Source organism: Elaeis guineensis, chromosome 2 (assembly GCF_000442705.2).
Source record: "Elaeis guineensis isolate ETL-2024a chromosome 2, EG11, whole genome shotgun sequence".
Taxonomy (NCBI): domain Eukaryota; kingdom Viridiplantae; phylum Streptophyta; class Magnoliopsida; order Arecales; family Arecaceae; genus Elaeis; species Elaeis guineensis.
In genome coordinates, this window is record NC_025994.2 from 2,996,138 (window position 1) to 3,022,224 (window position 26,087).

Here is a 26,087-nt window from a genome sequence, read left to right on the forward strand (position 1 = left end):
GACCCAGAAATAGGAACAGAAACCCTTTATCTACTTCCAAACAGGAGTGTTTTCAATACAGATCTTTTTATCCTCCATAATGAGAATCACAGGTCTTGGTTGGAATCCAGTGATTTCATCCAAGATGTTATTTGTAATCTAAGATGTTATTTTGAAGTTAATATTATAAATTTTTTTATCTAAAAATATATGGTATATTTTTTATTATTTACAAAAAAAATTAATTGCTGATCTTGATACAGATTATATGGTTGAAGTTTGGGATTGTCCATCATTTCTAAGATAACTAGTTGATCCCTAACGTACCTTTAATCATAATATAATATAATATTTATCTAATATATTATAATAATATATAATAATATAATAATATAATATACTATACTATATTATTATATATAATTATATTATATTATAATGATGTATAACAGTAAAATTATATTATATATTAATATTTTATAATATAATATTATAAATAATAATAATATAATTTGTTACAATAAATAAAATAATATATAATAATAAAATATATTATATTACATATTGATATAATACTATAATAATATAATATAGAGTATAATATATTATAATATATTATATATTAATATTTATGATATATTATAATATATAATAATATTATATTATATTATACAATATTATAATAATGTATAACAATAAAATAATATAATATACTAATATTTTGTGATATAATATTATAAATAATAATATAATATATGATAATATATTATAATGATATAAAATAGAATAATAAAATATAATAGTTATATAATATATTATAATAATATAATATATTCTTATATGTTATATATATATTAATATAATATATTAAAATATATTAAAATATATTAAAATATATAATAATAATATAATAATATAAAATATTAGATAATATATAAAGTCGTCTATAGTAGAGCGATTTATAGGATCATCCTATCGTAGGGCGGCTTATAGAATCGTCTTTGACATTCTCTGATCCATCTGTCCCCAGCTGGAGGTCAGACCGGTGAGGTGGCATAAAAATTCATCTGACTTTCTTCTGGATAGTATTTTAATAAATAATTTAAAAAAATATTATTTTTATAATTTTTTAAAAATTAATTATAAATCGATAAAAAATCTTAATCAAGTGATTTCATCTCTCTTTCGTATTCAAACCGAATATTGTATTCAAAAGAAAATCAAATCTGAATTGTTGAACTACCATGCGTTCTCCACATCGGTGGTCCCCTAATGTCCGCAAGAAGCCAAAGGAGCTTCAAATAGATCAAACCCAAAACAATAATTAGACGTTTTCAAAAGCGGACCTACTTTCGTCGAAGGAGAGTGGGTCCCACATGCGGAACTCGGTAATGGGTCCGGCCCCCTTGTCCCGGCTGATATTTTGAACCCCTCATATTTGGGGCGTTTCGCCGACGAAACGCATACCACCTCATCCCCATTTTGTTGCTGGCTTCGCCCCGCTGTCGTGCGCACCTCCTCCGATCGTCCCTCTTCCTCTAATTCATCTCTTTCTCGGCTCTCTCCGAAACGAGGAGAGGTGTTTTAGTTCGAAAACATCGATCCATCTCTCCTTTTTGGTTACTCGTTTCGAGATAATAGTTCTGGTCTGGAGGTAGCTTCTTTTGGAAGGAAGCTTTGGCTGCTGCTGCTAACGTGCGCCTCAATTAGGTGATTCTTTGTTATGAATTCATACCCTGTTTTATTTGCATATACTTTCTTGTCTAAATTAGGCCAAATTTTAGCTATCTATAATTCTTGGATGAAAGAAACAAAGAATAAGAAGCTAATTCCGAGCATATCGGCGGCCTTTGCCTTCCCAATTATATCTTTGTTATTTATGGAAGTTGATTGGTGGTTGATGGATGGGGAGTTTCCAATTTTGTGTTCCTGTGACATTTAGTTCGATTGGTTATTTGTTTTTGTTGTTGAGAGTAGAGAGTATGGGGACTTTGAATGCTTTAATAAGAACTCGGTTGTTCGGAACCATACACTTTAAAGAAAAAAAAGGTTTGGAGCCTTCTTAGTACCCGTATATTTAATTTTTTTCAGAAGTTAGGCTTCCACGCAGGACTCTAGGATTGTATTTGGTTAAATATGTAGCCATGCGAGATGCTTGTGACCTTATTAGTTTTTTGACGGGCTTTTTGTGAAAGAGATTTTTGGGTTTGGCGTGCTTTTTCACTTTTATTAATTGTTTCAGTTCGTTGCTTTTCTGTGGGTTCTTCAATGCCACTTGTTGGATTTGCATAGGATTGCTTTTCTCCAATGGCATTTTTTCTTAGTCTTTGTTTGGAAGGTTTGTTTAGAATTAGAACTGTGTGATTTTTCTTAATTAATTTTATATCTTATTTAAATATTGAAAGTTCAGATATATTTTGTTTTTTGAAAAAAGGCAGTTAAAAAAAAAATGGAACAGAAAAAAAAAGTAAGATGACAAAAATCATGTGCTATGAAAATTTTCTCATATTGTAAAACAAAAAAGACCAATTCCATGATTTTAAATGTTTTATGAATTTATCCCTACATGATGAAATACATAGCAGTATACTCCATGCTTTGTGACTTTGAAAAAAAAAAAGAAAAGAAAAAAGAATTAAAGTCACAAAATGGCATTCAATTCTGCATTACACATCAAAATGCATCCTCTTTTCTTTCTTTCTTTCTTCTTTTTTTTTTTCTTTTTTTTGCATGTGCGCATGCATGCGTGCATGCTTGTATGTACGATCTATGGTGGTTACGATCGTATAGGCATCAAATGTGATTGCCATCAATGACCAGGTCATCTATAGCTCTATGCTTTGGCAGCCGGACCATTAAGCTTCTATTATGCATTCAACTGCTAACACTATACTCGATCAAGACACTTGCACCATGCCTATGCTTATTTTGGTTTATGTTGTTAGTTTTATGCATGAATATGGAGCATAGAATAGCCATATTTTCTCTAAAAAGTGATCAAAGGTTGCCATAAGTTACCAATATAAGCCTCAATGCTTTAAAGTTTAAAAACTTTTGATTTTCCCCCAGTCAGGCAGTTGCTTCATATTCTCTGTTTCCTTCATTCATAATGATGGACAACCATTATTGTAAGGTGAGGAAATCCATATGATTTTGATACCTAATAGAAAACAATACTTAGTATTTCAAGAATTCAAAACTAATTATTAAATTTGTTACACTGCTGCCTTTTTTCCTTCTTAAATTACTTTTGACAGAGCATTGGATCTTGATATATCATAGAAGCCACTTCTTAGTCCTTTTCGAAAGGAATGAACCAAGATGAGGATATTGAGGAATGATGCTTACAGATAACCTATTTATATTACATCTTGAATTCTCGATATCTTAGGAGTTTGTTGACTTGGCTAAAACCCATGAAAGCTATAGTGAGCTAATTTTTCACACCAATAGCAAATTAGTCGGACACAGTTGCTCAAGTTTTGCTGACCAAAGCTTTTACTTTGTAACAAATTGGACAAAAACTAAAAGCCTTCCCTAGCAAACCCATCCAACATCGAATTTTTGGAGAGCAATCGACTAGAACTAGGATTTATTTAGCTATCTGATCCAAAATTTAAAATAGATTAACTTCGACTAAAATTCAAACTCCAATATTCAATCCCGAAACTAAAGGATTAACTTTCTCATTGACTAAGAATTGGCTATATTGCAGCCAAGGCTCATGGCTCGACATGTGAAGTATTGTCCGCTCTATCCTATAGATCTCACGGTTTTGTCCTTCGGATTTCAATCCAAAAGGTGCCTCACGTGCGAAGGATGGTCTCTTTCTATACAAGCCAAAGACCCACTTAACTCACAACTAATGTGGGACTAATGATGCCCTCACTTATACACCACAACAGGCTAGATAAAATAATACTCTTATTATGACTGGTATATACAGTGGCTCTCAAGAAACATTTGGTTGCCTCAACTCGGTATGCATTACCGTTCTATTCTTTTCCTCATTTTTCATCTTTTATCTATTCACTTTCAAAAAATCCACTGTTGCCTTTCCCAAATCCTACCCCTTGATTACTAACTCTACATGCTTGAATTCTAAAGAAGCATAAGAGCTACTTGTGAAGGTAGAACATAATTCTCATAATGGTGCCACTCGAAGTCTTACTAGAGTTGTCTCGCAGTTGGGCAGAAGAAGAAAAGAAGCACAAGACTTAGTATGCAAGTGCACTACATACATACATACAAAATCACAGACGATACTCCTTTAGTAACATGTAAACACACATATAGAATCACACATAATGCACACAAAGAATGTAGATGGGACATAATGTTATTGTCCTTCTCCTCATATTGGTCATAGTGATAGAGGAAGAGAAGGTGATTGGAGTTGGAGGGTCCTTGATCAACTGTTTTACCTAGCCCAAAGAAGAAGAAGGGGAGGAGGAGGAGGAGGAGGAGGACTGATTTCCCTGCTTCACCCAGCCCGAAGAAGAAAAGTATATGGTAATCAGTGGCGATGGTTCCCCTGTTTGACCCTGCCAGAAGAAACAGAGGACTCACGCCAAAACTTTGCTACCTCTCTCATTGACAAACTCTTTTGTAAACTTCTTAATGCCTCAATATCATCTTGATCAGCTTTTACTAGGGCTTCATGCAATAACAACATGTGATCTTTCCTTCTCTCTGTTTTTTGCATATGTATGTGTGTGTTTGCATGCACCTAGCAATTACAGTATTGCATGCTTCAAGCACCTTTAGGGTAGCTGAGCAAACGGGTGGCACCTGTGGGCTGTGGAAGCTGAGGCACAACCTGTGTTTTGCTGTGCATTACACCTTAGACACTCCTTAAGAACAATTATATAGATTTCTAGAGAGAACAACTCTAGTTGAGGTTTGAGAGAAAAGGACTTTTAATAAGATGGTTGGAAAACTACTACAAGGGCCTAATAGCATATGAAATGTCCAAATTTAGTTGGAGCGAGAGAAAGAGAGGGCTGGGGGGAGGGGGATGGTTGGTGCATCGCCTAATTGTTTGATAATGGTAGTTGCAGATTTAAAGCATGGGGATTTAACGCGATACCCTCTTTTCTGTGCGGTGCTAATGAATAAGATGAAATATTTGCTCAATAATGAATTTAAAAACATGGACAGAATGAAGTAAAGAAATATAAGAGCAATTTACTTCGGAACAGAACTAATAAGAATAAGGCCTTGAATAAAATTGATAGCTAAGTGAAAAAGTCTTGGATTTATTATCCTTAAGAATGCATAGATAGACAAGAAGCATTTCCAATGAAGAAATCAGTAAGGTTGACAATGTTAAATCTAAATGTTGGGTGATGACGAGGGCAAAGTACTCAATTTTGCAGATATGAAGATATGAAGGTCCTTGTATGGCAGAACTAGAAGAATTGCACTTTTATGATCATATATTCCTGTTTTCCAAGTGAACCCGCAATTCAAGTTATCTCCAAATTAATATCACTCTTAGCATACAAAATCTTCTAAGAAATTCCAGACCTGTTTACAAGGTCTGCTTGATGCCTAGTTACATCCCTACGGTCATGTTGCTTCCTTCTGTATTTTATATTTTTATGAAAATACTGAGACTCCTGTTATGAAGCCTACATGATAATCACTGTGGGATCCCCATATGCCTCTTCGGGATCTCAAGCCAGGCCACAAGTGCAAGCACTTCCACTCAGTTTGAATTTCTATAGTTTAAAATTCATAAGCCTTAAGATGTTCCCATGATGATTGTCCTCTGCAATATGCGGATGTGACCTGTAGATGCAAGGGTAGAGACATTATTCTTGGTTGTCTGAAACTCTTCAAAACTGTGATCCATGATGCAGGGGAAGTTAGAATAGTTTTCAGTTTGACTGTTAGTCCAGCATTTTCATGTGATGCTGATAATTATGTAGAAAATATAGAAAAGTGCAAAACAGTTTGTATTGATGATGTTAACATTGGGAGAAAAGTTCATAGTCTACTGCAAGCACATTAGGAGATTTGAGATTTTTTTAAAAAAACATGATGCAAGGAGTTTGTCACAGTTATTTCTGGTGTATTCATCAGTGGCTTACTCCCTCTCCAATAGTTATTTGTCAAGAACTTTCTTCACCTATTATAGTAATACAGTTAAATTAATGATGAATAGATCATTTGTTATTGAACATTTGAGTCCCCTAATGCTTATCAGAAACATGACAAAATAAGGTTGCCTGCAAATTCTTACTGAACAATGAATTTGCATATAAAGCCAAAAATGTATCAAATATCCAACAAACAGAACAAGGAGTCCAGTTATTTATTTTCTTATGTCTTTTATTTCTATAAACATATTTTTCAAATTAGTGAACATGATCATTTATTTGAGTTATTGAAGTATTAGATGATATTGGTCTCCATCATGTGGTTCATCTTATGCAGTGTCTTCCTGGTTCATCAACAGCATCATTCAACATCAAAAGGTTGATTTGGTTTAACTGCCGAGGAATGACTTGCTTTTTTTTTACATGTAAAAAGAGAGATACTTCAGCGAAACAGATTATTCAGAAGCATGGAGGTACGTGCATCAAAAGTTTGGATGCATTATGTAATCTGTGATTGTGCAGTACTGGCTCTTCATGTTGCAACATATATTGGAATATAATGCAATTCTTTAACCATCAAGTGACATGATGTAGCTGGAGTATTGGTATTGCCCTCACCATAAACTAATGTTGAAAATGGTTTTCGTTACAGACATTCCTGGGGTTGAGAATGTGAGGATCTATACTTACAAGGAATTGAGAAGTGCCACTGAAGATTTTTGCCTTACTAATAAAATCGGTGAGGGAGGTTTTGGTTCTGTGTTTAAGGTAAGTTGACATGCTTTGGATCTTATTCTTCTCCTCCTTTGTTTCTTATTTTTCCCTTTTTTTTTCCTTTTGGCAGGCTTTTTTTGTGGCCGGGGGGGCCAGAGGATGGGGTCGGTGTTAGAAAACCGGGTAGGCAGCATGTGTAGATATCAAAAATTTTTGAAATACGCAGCAGAAAACAAAACAGATTAAACCCTTTAACCCCACATGCAAGAGATCAAATTTAATCCTATCCAAGTCCAGAAAAAAACATATATATACAATCTGGAGTTTAGAAACAAATATGAGATCAGATCTCATTACCTTGGCACTGGTAGATATTCACTGGATTCGTAACGTTTGAGCCGCACGCGTGTCCGGCCTCTACGGTATCTACCAGGATCAATTTCGAACTGATCTCTCCGCATAGAAGATTTTTCTTCCCAAGAAGAATCTTAGTCTTGAATACTTTGATCAACACCTTGATTTGGATTGTGGAATCAGCTTTTTGGTCCGCAGCTTTCTTCTTCTTCTCCTTGATCTTCACTCTTAAAGATAAAGCAGCACTTTTAGTGTGTGGAAAAAAGGGACGCCCAACTCTTGGGCGTGGAAGAGAAGAGAGGGAGGAGAGGGGGCGTGGAGAAGAGAGAGAGAGGAGTTTATTTCACCAAAAACTCTATTAGCTAGGAGTCCTAAAGACATACTCTTTATATAGGACTATTCTGACACAAAATAGGAACCCAATTATCTTAAAAGGTAGATCCTTATCTCATAAGAATCCTTATCTTTTTAATCTGATTTATTCCAATTAAAATCAGATATAAATGGTATATGATCAGCCCTTTAAGCAGGTACAAGAGGTGCCCATTTAAAATATGTCAGGTAGTTGGGGCGCCAACTCTTGGTGCCCCACAAAGGGTTTTCTAGCCAAATAAGAGGGGGTGTAGCCCCACTCTCTCTCTCCTCCACATCATGCCACATAGGAGGGGGCGGGCCCCTCTAGGATTTGGCGCCCAATTTTTGCCAAAAGAAAAGGAAGGCGCCACCCAATCTTCCATCTATTCCACATGCACGCTTAGAGATAATTAAGAGATAAAGAAGAGATAATATTAGGATAATTATGCCAACTAATTGACTTAATCAAATCTTCTTGGGCTCACAATTAAGAGTCCAATTAAATCCAAATGGATTTAGGTTAGCTTCAAGACTATGGACTCGATCAAATCGAAGTCTCGAGAAGAATTAAGTTTAACAGTGTGCTAGTATGGTTCTCATAAACCTAATAGGATTTCAATAAATCCTAACCCAATTGGAACTTCATAAGTCCAATTGACAAATTCGAGATTAAATTCCTTAATGTATAACTTCATAGGTTTCATTCTATCTGGTAGTGAGATATATTGTGATCTCTATCACAATATCATCAAAACTCTTTTTGATGGATTGAAATATTTTCAATTCACCTTTTAAGAGCCATTGATCATTAAGATGACGTCCGATGAGTCTCACAATCCACCAGTGACACCTAGCAGTATGTAGTGGCAATCCAGTAGAATGAAAGTACGAATTTCTAGGTGCAGTTATTGTATGATTCAGTCTTTCTATCGTGAGTCCCGACTTGACGGAGGTCATAGAGAACTCGTCAGACTCCATCGTCAGTCATATGCTAGATTGGCTTGACTTGAGTTCATTTGTGAATCCCATGAAAATTCTTTTTCAGTATTCACACTTTGGCCAAAGATTTTCTGAACTCTGTCTCGCAAATCGCATATGACTTCTCTTTTTCTACAAAGATCGACAGATTCCATCTAGGTGCATCCTATTCCAAACAGCGAACCTGAATCTACCGAAGCCAACATACACAGCAAGGATCCAATGACTATGGATCAAGGAACGTGCAGTCAAACCCAGTAGCCTCGTTGCGAATAACAATGACACTGCAGGTTAAAGGATCATTCACACAACTGCAGCATCGAGAAGATCACTGATGAGTAAGTAGACATCCATGTGGTTCTCATGTTGGTCACGCTCAGTGCAAATTCTCTAACAACCACCTACACCTTCACCCCAGTGTCTCTACACCGCAGATCCGAGACTCATCTGCCCATAAGAGAGATGAACCGTGCATCGATTTCAAATGGATTGATCACTGTCCTCCGTGATGATCTTTTGATCGAAAGTATTTAGAAATTAACCACTAATTAATGTATGTCTCAAATTTTAACTCTTTAAGGATATATAAAAATTATCTTTGTTAATTTTTAGGACAAATCATGGACATAAACATGATTGGAATGAAAAAGTCCTTTATTGATAATAAAAAGATTACAAGTATAAGTTTAGGCTCTAGAATTACATAATGTGTCAGTCAATAATTGACTTTTAGGGCATAAATCCAACAAACTCCCACTTGATCTAAAGCCAATTGGTCATATACCTAAGATCCATCTTCTCAAGGTGAGCTTCAATCTTTTGCTGGCTGAGAAGCTTGGTCAGTGGATCTGCTACATTTAGTGCGAAGTCGACTCTCTGCACTTCGATGAATTTTTTCTCGAGGTATTCGCATATGATGTGAAACCGTCGCTTTATGTGCTTGGACTTCTAGTGAGATCTTGATCCTTAGCGAGGGTTATGGCGTCGTTGTTGTCGTAGTGCAGTGCAATGATGGCATCACATCCAGCTCGCAACGAACTTCTTGAACCAAAAAATTTCTTTAACAGCTTCAGAGGTGGCGATGTATTCGGCTTTCATGGTCTAATATGCAATGATCGACTGCTTGAAACTCTTCCAGCTAACCGCACTACCATTACACAAGAAGATACACCCCGATGTAGACTTTCTATCTCGACATCAGTCATAAAGTTTGAATCGGTGTATCCCTTAACTTTCAGCTCCGATCCTCCATCAAAAGCCAACATCAAATCCTTAGTCCTTCTCAAGTACTGAAGGATGTTCTTAACAGCAATTCAGTGTTCTTCATCTGAATTCGCCTGATATCTACTTGTGACACTTATGGTAAGTACTATATCAGGGGTGTATATAACATGGCATACATGAGGCTTCCTATTGTCGAAGCATAAGGGATCTTGCTCATACGCTGGATCTCCTCAGGTGTGTCAGGACACATCTTCGAGAGATGAATGCAATATCTAAAGGGCAAAAGACCCCTTTTGGAGTCTTTCATGCGAACCTCTTTAGCATCTCCTCTATGTACATATGCTGTGAGAGTCCTATCATTCTCTTAGATCTATCCCTATAGACCTTTATACCAAGAATGTAGGAAGCTTCTCTTAAGTCTTTCATGGCAAATTCTTTCGACAACCATATTTTGATCGACGTCAGCATGAAAATATCATTTTCAATCAAGAGGATGTCATCCACGTACAATACGAGGAATGTGACGCACTTCCATTGATCTTTTTGTACACACATGACTCCTTATTTTTGATGAAATCAAACATTTGATTACATCATTGAAGCGAGTGTTCCAACTCCGAAATACTTGCTTAAGTCCATATACGGACCTTTGTAGCTTACAGACCTTGTGATCACTATCACTGGATGTGAAATCCAGAAGCTGCTCCATATAGATATCTTCCTCAAGATATCTATTTAGGAAGGCAGTTTTCACATCCATCTGTCAAATTTCATAATCATAAAATACTGCTATGGCAAGCAGAGTACGGATGGATTTCAGCATGGCTACGGACAAAAAGATTTCATGATAGTCGATGCCTTCGCATGGACTATAACCTTTCACGACTAGCCATGCCTTATAGGTCTCTACTTTACTATCCGATCTAATCTTCCTTTTGTAAATTCATTTACACCCAATAGATACAATACTTTCAGGTGGATCTACAAGGACCAACCCTGGTTGGAATATATGGAGTCAATTTCTGACTTCATCGCATCCATCCATTTCTCGGAGTCTACATCTAGCATTGCCTCATCGTAGATTTTGGGATTATTCTTGATGTCCCTATCTCCCACAAGGAACGCTTCCTCTAAATCCTCTGTAAGAATACATAAGTATCTTTCAAGAGGACGAGAGATCCTACTTGATCTACGAGGTGGAGGAGGTATCACATCTACTGGCTTATTACTGGGTTCAGGTTCTTGACTCTATGCTCTTCAGAGATTTTCTGTTCGAGCTCAATCTTCCTCCTACTGCCTCCATCTTGAATAAACTCTTTTTTCAAGAAGACGGCATGGCGGCTCACAATCACATTGTGATCCTCAGGAAGATAGTAATATCCCATGATTTTCTTAGGATATTCTATAAAACGAGTCCTAAAGTTCTTAGCTTCTAACTTGTCTGCTTGCTGTCGCTTAACATAGGTCGGACATTCTCAAATCTTGAGATACCGAAGAGTTGGCTTCTTACCATGCCATAATTCATATGGTGTAGTAGGAACGATTTAGAGAAATTCGATTCAAAAGATGAATCGCAGTAAGTAAAGCATGTCCTCAGAAGAAGTCAGGAAGATCTGTGAAGCTCATCATAGATCGGATCATATCTAATAGGATCCGATTCCTCTTTTCGGATACCCCATTGAGCTGTTCCTAAAGGTGTCCACTGTGAGACTATGCCATTATCTTTGAGATAGATCCGAAATTCTCCACTAAGGTATTCTCCTCCTCGATCTGATCTATGAACCTTTATGGGTTTTTCGATCTGTTTTTCTACTTCATGTCTGAACTCTATGAAATTTTCAAAGGCTTCAGACTTTCGGGGCATCAAATACACAAACCCATATCGTGAAAAATTATCGGTAAAAGTTATGAAGTAGATATAGCCACCCCTGGCTTGTACATCGAATGGATCACACACATCAGTGTGTACCAGGGCTAATATCTTAGTAGTCTTTTCTCCTTTTCCTATAAAGGATAGCTTGGCCATTTTTCTTTGAAGACATGATTCACAGACTGGATAAGACTCGGAAGTCAATGGTCCAAGAAGATCATCTTTCTTTAGTTTGTTGAGTCTGTCTTCTCCAATATGGTCTAGCTTAAAGTCCACAGATATTTTTGGCTAATCCTATCTCTAGGTCTCTTAGATCTTATGGCATTCACTATTTACTCATTAATGTTTACACTTGCATCGGTATGCAAATGGTAAAGACCGTCAATTAAGAAAGCACGTGCTATAAGTTTATTTTCAAAATAAATAGAACACATGTCTTTATTGAAATAAAAATTATAATTATCCTGTGCCAGTACAGAGATAGAAATCAAATTTTTACTGACTACAGGTACATAGTAACAGTCTTTCAAAAGCAAACTAAGTCCTAACAGTAGTCGCAGAGTATAGATTTCGACAACCACAGCAGCAACCTTTGCTCCATTACCGACTCGGAGAGTGATCTCACCTTCCCTCAGCTCCCTAACTTCTTCAAAATCCTGCATTGAATTGCATCAATGAGCACTTGAACCAGAATCAAGAACCTAACTAGAAGAAGAGAACCATTAGATTAGTTTCAATAACGAGCATTTCAGATGTACCTTCAGAAGCCCATCCTTCTTCTTGCTCTTGACAGTCGTTAGGTAGGCTGGACAGTTTCTTCTCCAGTGGCCTTCGATATTGCAATGAAAATATTTTTCTTTATCGTCGGCCTTCTTAGGAATCTGTTTTTTGGGCTTGACTTCGTTTTTCTGCTTCTTTGCGGGCTTTTTCTTCTTCTTAAAAGAAGACTTCCTTTTAGAGGAAGTCCGCTCCACAGCTAGAACTGTGCCCTTTGAACTCTTCAAGGTGCCTTCTGCAGTCACCAGCATATTCAATAACTCCGACAAAGTAGCATCGATCTTATTCATATGGTAGTTCATAATAAACTGCCTATATGAATCAGGAAGAGATTGGAGGATCAGATCCACCTGTAGTTCCTTGTCCATGTTCATTCCGAGCTTCTGAAGCTCCTCTATGTCCTTGATCATTGTCAAATAATGATCATTGATAGACTGCCCATTACGCAACTTCATTTTGAAAAGTCTCCGGAAGACCTCAAAGTGAGCTGTGCGACTCTATTCACCATACAACTCTTACAGGTAAACTAGCATTTCTCTGGCAGTCCTCATGTCTTTATGCTATTGCTGAAGATCATTGGATATGGATGCTAAGATGTAGCACTTTGCCTTGTTATCTTCGTCCATTCATTTCTCAAGTGCAGCTCGTTGATTAGTGGATGGACGAGCAGGTAACACAAGCGCTTCTTGGTCAAGGACGTGTGAGTTTTTCGAAATTAGAACAATTCTCAGATTTCGAAACCAGTCTTTGTAATTAGTGCCGGTTAACCTATTTGTATCGAGAATTCAGGCTAAGGAGTTTGAAGTCGACATGGTTATCTGCAAAGAAAACAGTTTTTAGTTAGATTTTGTACTTATAAAATTGTTTGTACTACAGATTTTAAAAAAACAAAGGCTCCCATTATTTCTTCGAATCTGCCACACAGGTAGAGAAATGGAAACCTATATGCGATCGATTTTAAGTGGGTACTGCGGTCTCATTAATTTATACACACCTCACCTAACAGTTATTGGTGAGTACAGACCAAGAGTGGACAACACTTTGTCCATTGCTTCACTAAGCAAGATGCAGTGAGCTTGATCTCTAAGTTCTGTGGTTCACCTAATAGTTATTGGCATATTTTTTAGTTAAGTCAGACCCATCATTCACCAGCGGGTGCAAAGCCGTCGTTGGAATCCTCATCTAATAGTTATTGGGTCCAACCCCATCTCTATCTTGGGACATCAAATATCAATAGAGTGATTGTACCTTCTTGATGCAATCGAACCACTGTAACCAGTCGAGAACGATCAACATCAGGAAGGCACCCGCATCTTTACAATGATGGAAGACCTCTAGACTTAATATTTAATGAGGAGATTTGGGTTTAAGTCTCTTCTAAATCAGCAGATCTGATATCCGACTGATTAAATTAGGTCAGCATATCAATATGTCTAACCAGCCTAATTGGCATGGGTGAACTCGAGTCAACAAGTAACCTAATACGAAACTGAATCTTCCAATATGGTCAGGTATATCAATCAAAATTTGTCAGATCAGACAACGGAACTAATTAAATAACCACCATCTAAATACTTGCCTTAGATATCAAATTGATCGATTAGATTAACCTATTGAAACGGATCCGAACCATCGAGTCAAATTCGGTCTTGAGTCAATCAATTCACATCAAAATGTGAATCGATGCGACCAACTACAATAAACTCGACTTTGAGCCTTTTGATTTAATCCTAATCATCCATCGATTAGGTTCAATCAACTGCTCAAAATCGAAAACGGATTCTAGCCTGATCTAATCAATTAGATCCTAATTGTAGTTTGATCACTTAGATCTAATTTGTTCATCCCGTACCCATATGCAACAACACAATTTCAGATTTAAAAATAAATTTTTAGATTATGTTTCATTGCATGCAATTAGTGGCTTATGATCTTGAAACTGTTTCAAATCTAAATCTAGTTTCATATATCAAATATATGTAGTTTCAGATCTAAATAAAAATACATCACATATATATCAAATTTCAATCTAAAATTAAATTTATATATATCAAATATATATAAAATCAGATCTGAAATAATGATTAAAATATTTCAAAAATATCTTTTCAAAAATCGATTCACATCAAACTAGGACAACCTTTACAATATAGGAGATAAATCCTATATCAGGACAACCTTATATCAGTTTGATATAAATTTTTAATCATTCTAATTTTAGATCTAAACTCAAATTAAACGTATCATATATGCTAATTTTCAGATCTAAAAGATTTTATTTAATTATTTCAAAAATAATTTTTAAAATCGATCAATCTTATGTTAGGATAATCTTTGCAATATAGAGGTAAACCTATACCAGAACAACCTTATATCAGCACAAAATTGATTTTAAATCATTAAAACTTTCAGATCTAATCTGAAAATCAGATCATATGTATTTTCAAAAATTTGTAGCTCTGATACCACTGTTAGAAAATCAGATAGACAGCATGTATAGATTTCAAAAATTTTTGAAATACGCAGCGGAAAATAAAACGGGTTAAACCTTTTAACTTCACATGCAAGAGATCAAATTTAATCCTACTTCAGCTCAGGAGAAAACACATATACAATTTGGAGTTTAGAAACAAATATGAGATCAGATCTTATTACCTTGGTGTGGGTAGATATTCACCGCTTCTGATGATCACGGATTCGTAGATACTTGAGCCGCACACGTGTCCGGCCTCTATGGGTATCCACCGGGATCAATCTTGAACTGATCTTTCCTCGTAGAAGATTTTTCTTTCTAAGAAGAATCTTAGTCTTGAATACTTTGATCAACACTTTGATCTGGACTACGGGATCAACTCCTAGGTTAGCAACCTTCTTCTTCTTCTCCTCGATCTTCACTCTTGAAGACAAAGCAACACTTTTTGGCGTGTGAAAAAAAGGGACACCCAACTCTTGGGCGTGAAAGAGAAGAGAGGGAGGAGAGGAGGCATGGAGAAGAGAGAGAGAGGAGTTTATTTCACCAAAAACTCTATTAGCTAGGAATCCTAAAGACATACCTTTTATATAGGCACTACCCTGATACAAAATAAGAACCCAATTATCTTAACAAGGTAGATCCTTATCTCATAAGAATCTTTTATCTTTTTAATCTGATTTATTCTAATTAAAATCATATATAAATGGTATATGATCAGCCCCTTTAAGCAGGTACAAGAGGCGTCCATCTAAAATATGTCAGGTAGTTGGGGCGCCAACTCTTGACGCTCCATAAAGAGATTTCTAGCCAAATAAGAGGGGACGTGGCCCCACTCTCTCTCTCCTCACACCATGCCACATAAGAGGGGACGGGCCCCTTTAGGATTTGGCGCCCAATTCTTGCCAAAAAAGAAGGAAGGCACCACCCAATCTTTCATCTATTCCACATGCACGTTTAGAGATAATTAGGAGATAAAGAAGAGATAATGTTAGATAATTATGCCAATTAATTGACTTAATCAAATCCTTTTGGGCTCACAATTAAGAGTCCAATTAAATCCAAATAGATTTAGGTTAGGTTCAAGGTTATGGATCGATCAAATTGAAGTCCCGAGAAGAATTAGGTTTAACCGTGTGCTAGCGTCGTTCTCATAAACCTAATAGGATTTCAATAAATCCTAATCCAATTGGAACTTCATAAGCCCAATTGATAAATTCGAGATTAAATCCCTTAATGTGTGACCCCATAGATTTCATTCTATCTGGTAGTGAGATATATTGTGATCTCTGTCACAATATCATCGAAACTCCTTTCGATGGATTGGAATATTTTCAATTCTATCATTCGAGGGCCATCGATCATCAAGATGACGTCCGATGAGTCTCACAATCCATTAGTGACACCTAGCAGTATGTAGTGGCAATCCAGTAAATAAAAGTACGAACCCCTAGATGCAGTTATCGTATGATTCAGTCCTTCTATCGTGAGTTCCGACTTGACGAAGGTCATGGAGAATTCGTCAGACCCTTTTGTCAATCATATGCTAGATCGGCTCGATTCGAGTTCATTTGTGAATCTCATGGAAACTCTTTTTCAGTATTCACACTTGCTTTGGTCAAAGACTTTCTGAACTCTATCTCGCAAATCGCATTGGACTTCTCCTTTTCTACCAAGGTCGATAAATTTCATCTAAATGCATCCTACTCCAAACAGCGAATCTAAACGTACTGAAATCAACATACACAGCAAGGATCCGAATGGCTATGGACCAAGAAAACGTGCGGTCAAACCTAGTAGCCTCGCTGCGAATGGCCAATGGCACTGCAGGTCAAAGGACCACTTACACAACTGCAGCATCGAGAAGACCACTGACGAGTGAGTAGACATCCATGTGGTTCTCATGTTGGTCACGCTCAGTGTAAGTTGTTCTCTAACAATCACCTGCACTTTCACTTCAGTGTCTCTACACCGTAGATCCGAGACTTGTCTGCCACAAGAGAGGTGAATTGTGCACCGATCTCAAATGGATTGATCACTGTCTTCCATAACGATCCTTTGATCGGGAGCATTTAGAAATTAACCACAAATTAATGTATGTCTGAAATTCTTAACTCTTTAAGAATATACAAAAATTATCTTTGTTAACTTTTAGGATAAATCATGGACACAAACATGATTGGAATGAAAAAGTCCTTTATTGATAATAAAAAGATTACAAGTACAAGTTTAGGTCCTAGAATTACATTATGTATCAGCCAACAATTGACTTTTAGGGCACAAATCCAACAGTCGGGGGTTAGCAGACATGCTTTGGATTTAATGTCATGTGAACACATCATTTGCAAAACATTTTTGTGATTATTAGCTTCTTGAATTGACTTGTGTAGGGAAAGCTTAAAGATGGGACAGTTGTTGCTATAAAGGTGCTCTCCTCTGAGTCAAGACAAGGAGTACGAGAATTTTTGAATGAACTCACAGTGATCTCCAGTATAGTGCATGAAAACCTGGTTACGTTGTATGGTTGCTGTGTGGAGGGAGATCACAGAATTCTAGTCTACAATTACCTTGAGAATAATAGCCTTGCACAAACTCTTCTTGGTAATTTTTGATCCGAACTTGAGCATATATTACTTATCTTGTTATATTATTCATAATGAGTTACCTCCGTCTTTGATGCAATTTAAATTGTGCTTTTTTTTTTTGCCTACTTTCAGGTGGAGGCCGCAGTGACATTCAGTTCAGCTGGAGAACACGATGTAAGATCTGTATTGGTGTCGCTCGAGGGCTTGCATTCCTTCATGAAGAAGTCCGGCCCCATATTGTGCATCGGGATATTAAAGCAAGTAATATTCTTCTTGATAAGGATCTTACACCTAAAATTTCAGATTTTGGTTTAGCAAAGCTTTTGCCAGCAAATATGACCCATGTCAGCACTAGGGTGGCAGGGACAATGTGAGTGAGCATAATTTTCATATCTGGTTATTTGGCTTTTTTTTAATTTATTTTTGTTGGCTATTCCTGTTTTTGTAGCTCCTTTTTTTGTGAGAAAACGCATTTATAAATCTTTCTTCCAATGTAAAATTTGTTTGGATTTAAAATGTGCAAATTAATTCTTAGTCTTAAAAATGTGTATCTCACCATGACATTATGGTCTTTATGGATATTGATGGTGCAGGCTCGTTGTTTGATTGTGTTGTATATTCATACATATGGTCTGACTGATAGAGGCCTGATGATGAAATTAAACATTTTTATGTTACATGACCCCAAAGTCCAGTAGATATGTTTCTCATTGCAGTTTCTTTGATGTCTGCTCTCTCCTTTCCTAACCTTCAGGTTACATTTTTTTTCTTTTTTAATAGAGGGTATTTGGCACCTGAGTATGCAGTACGTGGACAATTGACAAGGAGGGCTGATATTTACAGCTTTGGTGTTCTTCTATTAGAGATAGTTAGTGGAAGATGTAACACAAACACAAGATTACCTTATGAAGATCAATTTCTCCTTGAGAGGGTAACATAAATTTGACTTGCATATGCACAGGAACTTCATTTTTCGGTTGATTTTGATCTGTCTATTGATAATCTCTATCGTAATTTAAATTCTTGATTTATGGAATCTATGTTCTCTTTGAATTATATGCATCTACTATTCTGTAGTAAAAACCAAAAAATGATGCATCACTGAACTTAATAATATCACATGTTACATTGTACAAAATGAGCTGCACTTAAAAATGCTGATAAAAGTTAAATTTTATCAGATAACTGAGATAAGTGTTCTTGTCAGGTTAGATTGTTTTTTCAAGGAGGTATTATGCCCTTCTTATGACTTCTATTCTCTGATGCAGTTTCTGTAAAAGAATTAGATTTGACCTTCCATCTGTCTTCGAAACTTTTATCCTTTATCTCCTAAACAGTTCAATCATTGTTGCTTTACTTGAATCGTAGTAAAATGACATCCTTACTGAATTTCTATTAATATGATCCTGTAAAAACATGGAACTGGTACCTTATCAAGGATTGAGGTATGGCTTTCATTATTACAAGACGGTGACAAATTAAAGGTGAAAATATTGTGAATGGAATCGAATTGATATTTGGACTCTTGGCTTTACAAGTGGTTTAAAGCCAGAAAAAGATGGTTTTCAAGCAGGCAAACTAGATCGTATAGGGGCTGAGGTCCAATATGGGTCCATCCATCCATCCACCTCCATTTTTATTTTGGATACCAGGATTCAGAAATCACTTCTTTCGAAGCTGGATAATTCACTCTGTAAGAGGAGTAGGTGATTTCACAAATTCACTAACTGGACACTTAAGTACTATATTTGTTTCTAGGACTCAACTGTTCATTTATATCTTGTTATAGGTTTTTACAGGTCCTTGTTGTATTTCATCAGTTTAACAAATTTAGTATACCATTTCTGAAGGCACCCTTTGTCGCAAAGAATAACTATTTCCAAATTTTCATTTTTAGCCCATCATCATATTAAAACTATTCTATGCCTCTTTGAAATATCAATGTCCAAGATTACCAAACAGAACCAACATATGACTAGTATTTAACATATCCAGCTATTATAGCTGCAAGTTGTGGGCACATTATGCTTTATAAACAAGTTTTTTAGAGATAATTTTACTTGGGCTCAGATTTCACATTGTTTCATTATATTAATGTTGACTTCAAGCTGTCTTCTCTTATACATGGTTGCAGCTATAACTGGTAGGTCCTTCTTAGTTGTTTGTTAGCTCAGAGATAGGAAATATAGCCTGATGACAGCAAGCATTCTTGTTTTTGAGATTGGCAATTTCTTATATGGAATCTCTCCATGTGAACTTGACAGATGCATCATTTTTCCTCAAGGGTTTACAGTCTCAATTTGCCAACTCACCTTTCTAAAACAAATATTCCAGAAGTGTTGATACAGAGGACAAAAAACTAAGTTCTTGATCAAAACAGCAATTAAATTAGACAAGGAAGAGCAATGCGACTTATTCCGAGTTTTTTCAAAAAAAAAAAAAAAAGTTGCCAAGATAGTTTGGAGCAAATAAAAAGTTGTTCTCACCTTTTGCCTGCAAAAAAGAAATATTGATCTGCAAGTTATTTTCACTTACATAGTTGATTGTGAAATATATGGTGGTGCAGATGTAGGGCCACTTCAAAATTAGCACTAATGTATACAGATTCAGGTATCGTTAGAAGAAGGGGTGTAATTGCCTTTTGGACTTCTGGATATGTGATTGAGTAGATTGGCTGGCTAGAGAAGATGAAGCATCTAATCTTACTGAGAGATCTGTCAATCATGAAGTGGACCTGCAGGCTATGTTTTATCTGTACATGTAGATGCTCTTACATTTTCCATCATTTGTATTTTCTTCTCAGTTCTGTCTGATAGTTGACATTCTAATCATAAAAAAGCACAGAACATAAATGACTAATTGGTTTTTAGTAGAGTATAAAAACTGTTCTGTAATCTCCGCATACTGGTTGGCAAAATTTATCTTTGTACACATCATTTGCTTGTTGTATGCTAAGCATTATTTAGTGAGCATGAAATTTATCGGTTCCATTTTTTCCGTTTTGAAAAAGATTGCTTCTTTTTCCCCCACTCTTGACAATCAAGCCTTTACTATCAAAATCCTGTCTGTCCATTATGTTTTTCTGAAAACTACTAGCTACTCTGTCCTGAAGAAGAGAGAGAACACTAAAACACACATGGGATTCTTGCCTTGCAGACATGGACACTATATGAGCGCGGTGAGCTGGTGAGAATTGTAGACACCTCCCTGAATGATGACTTTGATGCTGAAGAGGCGTGCAGGTTCCTGAGGGTTGGCCTTGTATGCACACAAGACAATCCAAAACTCCGTCCCTCTATGTCTACTGTTGTCAAAATGATGACGGGTGAGAAGAAGGTTGACCTGGAGATCACAAAGCCTGGCCTAATCTCAGACTTCATGGACCTCAAAGTAAGAAACCACAAGAAGGCTGGTGAAGAAAATGCATCTCTTGGCTTGACTCCACTGGAGGGTTCATCCTTATCCTCAGGGAGCTCCACACATGCAACTGTGTCCTTCACCGCAATAACAGATCGTAGTGGAATGTCCTTCAATCAACAGATCAAAGAAAAAAATTAAGGTAAAAAAAAAAAAAAAAAGAGAGGCTTTTATGTCAAGTGTTACTGATAGATCTCATGTAATACTTGCAATTTTGTTATGTTGGTGTGTTTCTTGTGGATTTAAGTATGCAAACTTGTATATATGCAGACTTTAAATTAGAACTGGGAAACTCATGGGAGTACAGAAAACTAGTAGGAAATACTAGTGATGTAAGCATTAATTTTTTCATTGATTTATATGACTACTGATTATCCAGTTCATCATGTGGTTTTGGCAGTTCTAAATTGAAGATGGCCAAAATAGAGAGTCTTTCTGCACCGTGTGTGGTGCAATAAAATTGACATGAAGTGTACCATCTAATCATATTGGAATACGTAGTCATCGCTTTGCAACACGCATTTAATATCAGTAATTTGCTTTTTCGTTTAAAATTTTGAATGATAAAAATATCTCCTGTTTTGAAAAAATTATGATATCCTGCTGTCAAATTATAACTTCTTGCACACACAAAAAGTCATCATTTTTTTTTCAGAAGTCGTAAAGAAGATATTTTTTATTAAAAATTTATAAAATTTTTAAATGACGAAAATATTTTTTTTTTATGATATCATGTAGTCAAATTATGAATAGGAAGTCATAATTTGACCGCAGGATATCATAATATGACCATAGGATATCATAATTTTTTCAAAAAAAAAGAGATATTTTGGTTATTTAAAATTTTAAATGAAAAAAAAAAGTACTACATGCATTAAATGTGCGTTAGAAAATAATGGCTGCGTTGTCTAATCAGGTGGACAGTGCATTTTTTCTACAGCATATACGATGTACAAAGAATTATTCATAGGTATCATTTGTATTGAAGATAAAGTTTCATATTAGATTCCAAATTGTGGAGGGAGTGGTAAATGCATCACACGTTTGCAAATGCCTAATCCAATTATGTTGTCGATCCTGTTTTCTTGGGGTAAAGGTTTTGATTTTGAGTTAAATGATGGCTGCAGATTTTGCAGCGAGTAGGATGGCAGGCAATGTTTTAAAGTGCTAATTAACTTGGAAGTTTACGAAGGATGTTGTGGACCAAAAGGACAGTCTGGTTGTGAGGATGCAACTCTTTTGCAACCATTTTGCACATTCTTCTGATTCCCTAAAGATCTGTAGGATTCCATGATTTCTGCAATGCTGCTGGTACAGTAGGTTGGCACATCATCTTGAATGATTTGCCCTTCATATCCAAGGTTCAAATCTTGAGTATTGCTCCAAACTGATTTGTTCAATATAAGTATACCATCCAAGTAGCATGCTTTCTACTAGTGTCATCCTGTCACTATGTTGGTACTGTACGTGAGGTATGAGATCAGTCCGACATATCAAGTATCGATACATCCTCTGTATCATGTACCGACACTAAATTGGTATAGTCTGGTACCCTTCGTACCATTCAATTCAGTACGATATGATGTATTTTAGTTCAACTCTTTCGATAGCAAATTTTGTGTTCCTTCTTGGAGGGTACCAACCGGTGGAATTAGTGAAGTCTGCTCTTTCTGATCTTACCCTTGATCTGGTATTTAGCAGATTCCATCTTTCTTAGTTTGCAAAAACAAGTTGTCCTCGTTCTCATATTGGACTGGGCTTTTACTTCTCAATTTCTTTAAAAAGAGAAAAAGAATTTCTCTCAGCCCTCTTCAGATGAAGAGATTAAAACATCTCACAGCTATTTTACAATTTAGTCGTAATTGCAACATTAAACCATATTTTGCAACCATTGTCCGGCTTATGCTTCTGTATCCATACTCCATTCTTGCTTCCCCTGCAGCTCTATGTTCCAGCTGTTGGATTGCTTCATGTTTTTGCTTCTCTTCACTTCATATGAATGCTTCCAGATGATAAACGCATTTATCGAACAGTAGGTCTAAAGGTTGAGCTTTGAGTCAGGTAAGCAGCTTAGCTGGTTATCAGTATCAATTGCAAGTCCTAGCCAGAAAGCAATCAAGACTGATCATAACTCTAACTGCTATATAAAAATAAAAACCTTTTTTCAATTTATGAATCTTAGTTTCAAAAGTAAATGCACCTAAAAATTGAGGTCTTGCAAAATCGCAAAAGATTGTTCACAAGCCTTTGTGGCTATGGACCCCCAACCCCTCCTCCTATATTTCTCTTTTTCTTTTCCCTTTTTCCTCTTGAATTGAACCCTATACCCTGTGGTATACCAGTTCAATGGCTACGACATCTTATCCAGACACCAATAGCACCACTGGTTCCCACATCCCCAACTCATCCATCTCCTTTGTCTCACAATGAACCAGATTTCTAAGTGGTTCTTCATTTCCTACATCCAAACTGTTGTTTTGGTAATTAATTCAAACTGTTTAATTGCATAGTGAATCTTCATTTAAAAAATGCAAGGAGAATCCAACAAAAAAATCTCTGTTATCTAGAGCAATATATCCTTGACAAATTTGCTAGATGGAAAAGTTGTCACCGGTATGATTTGATAATAGTAGCTGGCCAAAGCTAAAGTCCGATGAGTTACAATGGAAGCATTAAAAGGATTAAACATATCCTTTTAATGGTAGAAATAAGTCAATTATATTCAATAAATGATATCATTATTGAGTGGGGCTTGAATTAGATGTGATTCATGGTACGAACCTGTTACGAAAAATAAGCAAGTTGATTTTTTTTTTGTGAGATTAAATAATTTCTATTACCAGTTTGTTAAGAAAAACACAAGCAACCAATAATAACCAGCACCAATAACAAAGATAAATCAAACCACACAAAAGAACACAAAATTTTATGTGAAAAATCCTAAAATAGAAAAATCCACAGGACCAAACCAGAGAGAAAAATTTTCATATAATCAGTGAGATATATAGTTCTTCTGAAAACTCCAGAGATCACACAGACTACAAATCACCAAATCCACAACAAACAACAACCCCAAAATCTCACAATTCAGAGTCAAATAAAAATCTGGGTTAGAGATTATCCGACAACAATCAAACCGTTGGATGTGGAGAACCATATACAAAAACATGCTTGCAAAATTTCAAATCAATCGAAGTTGAATCACCGTTCCGATCGAAGCCAAGAAGTTGCAACCAAATAAAATCTTTTTTTTTCTCTCTGGCGGCGCTCGGATGTCTGCGCGTCTCACGTAAGAGGGATTGAGAGAGAGAGCAAAAGAGAGGGCTCTCTCTTTTTAGCCCTACGTGGCCCATCAGTAATTGGGCCCCACATAGATAGAACCCAACAAATCTCCCCCTCTATCTTATCTTTTGGCAATGCTTTTGTTAACAGTATAGATTTTCTCAAGAGATAACAACTTATTTTTTAAAATATCACAAATTTAATGATAATAAATATCAATATGTTTGGAATAAAAATAAAAAGTTGGATTCTTACTGAGGTAGATGGCATTCTAACTGTTACTGTAAACTGTGAATCTTGTCTGCTTCAATCTCAATTTCCATAGAAATTTTCTTATCTAGAGTACTTCCTTACAGGCTTCAATCACAGCAATGTAATCTGCTTCTGTGGTCGATAAAGCAATATATTTCTGCAATCTGGATTGCCATGACATAGTTCCCTCTGCAAAAATAATCAGGTAGTCTGAAGTGGACTTTTGGAGTCAACATCTCCAGTCCAATCTACATCACTATAACCATATAACACTAATTTATCAATTCCAAAGCATAAACAAATACCAGATGTTTCTTTAAGATACTTGAATATCCACTTCATTGCTTTCCAATGCTGTTTAGCTGGGTTAGAAAGGAATCTACTGACCATACCAACTGTATGAGCAATATCTAGCATGGTGCAAATCATAGTATACATTAAACTGCCAACTGTAGATGATAAGTATTTTTTCCATCTTTTCCTTCTCTTCTCTGCTAGTAGAACGCTGTTGAGTGCTTACCTTAAAACGCCTACGAGTGGAGAGCTCACTGATTTTGCCTTGCTCATGTTAAACCTATTAAGAACTTTCTCGATGTATTTCTCCTGAGAAAGCCATAACTTTCTTTATTTTCTGTCATAAAAAATTTTCATACCAAGAATATACTGACTGGTCCTAAGTCTTTCATTGCAAAAGACTTACTCTTTTTTTTTTAGCTTGTCGATTTTCTTTCTGTCATGACCTACAATCAATATATCATCAATATAAATAGAAGTGTGATAAAATCATCATCATCAAATCTTTTAACGAAAACACAATGATCAGAAAAAAATTTCGTATATCTATGATCTGTCATAAATGACTCAAACTTTCTGTATCACTGTCGAGATGCTTGCTTTAGACCATACAAGCTTTTCTTCAACCTACAAACAAGATGCTCCTTGTCTTTAATCTTGAACCTTTCTGGTTGCTCCATGTATATCTCTTCCTCCAGATTATCATCAAGAAATACTGTCTTCACATCAAGCTGATCAAATCTCTAGATTCAAGGTAGCAGCTAATTCGAACACAACTCTGATAGATGACATCTTCACTATGGGTGAGAAGATCTCCTCAAAATCAATATCCTGCTTCTGACCAAAGCCCTTCATAACTAATTTGGCCTTATACCTTGGTTGTGAGCTATTTTCTTCATTCTTCAATCTGAACACCCATTTGTTCTTGAGTGCTTTCTTACCCTTAGGTAGTTCCACCAGCTCAAATGTGTGATTGTCATACAAACTTTGCATCTCCTCTTGCATGGCTTTCATCTACTTTTCATTTTGCAGACTTAGTAGCTTTCTGGTAGCTTTCTGCTTCTCCCCTATCAGTCAACAACACATACTTATGAGTAGAATATCTAGTAGAAGCCTGTCTCTCCCTACTAGATCTTTTCAAAGGTGCTGACTCTATAGGCACGTGCTCACCAAGCTGCTCAGAGATTGCTTCATCAGCTATAAGAGACTCATCAGGTATAGGTGTAACATCAATAGGAATCTCAGCATCTACTGGTTGGTGGTGATCTTTCTGTATCTCTCCTCTATTATCTGCAGGTGAAGGGACTATATCTATGTCACCAAGATCATCTCTAAACGACTGTCTTTTCTTGGTCTGTTCAATATTTTAATAGTTTGATCTTCCATGAATACAACATCTCTGCTTCTGATCACTTTCTTATCAACTGGATCCC

The 26,087-nt window shown here is 36.1% G+C and overlaps 1 protein-coding gene across 5 annotated transcripts; it reads left to right on the forward strand.

Annotated features, from left to right (window-relative positions):
• Positions 1–1,421: 1,421 nt before the first annotated feature.
• LOC105034121 (cold-responsive protein kinase 1) lies at positions 1,422–21,212 on the forward strand. 5 transcript variants are annotated; one of them, XR_012138437.1, is made up of 9 exons: positions 1,423–1,689; positions 4,349–4,491; positions 6,421–6,556; positions 6,736–6,851; positions 17,215–17,425; positions 17,542–17,779; positions 18,190–18,340; positions 20,020–20,169; positions 20,566–20,700. XR_012138437.1 is itself a non-coding variant. In XM_073251434.1 (8 exons), exons 2-8 carry the CDS (start codon positions 4,489–4,491, stop codon positions 19,770–19,772), a joined length of 954 nt encoding a protein of 317 aa, XP_073107535.1. In that variant the 5' UTR covers positions 1,422–1,689; positions 4,349–4,488; the 3' UTR covers positions 19,773–20,012. The 5 variants fall into 5 exon arrangements, 4 of the variants coding, with proteins under 4 accessions (XP_073107535.1, XP_073107531.1, XP_073107532.1 ...); XM_073251434.1 differs by lacking the exons at positions 20,020–20,169; positions 20,566–20,700 and adding an exon at positions 19,674–20,012 and having other exon boundaries at positions 1,422–1,689; XM_073251430.1 differs by lacking the exon at positions 20,020–20,169 and having other exon boundaries at positions 1,424–1,689; positions 20,566–21,212.
• Positions 21,213–26,087: the final 4,875 nt, after the last annotated feature.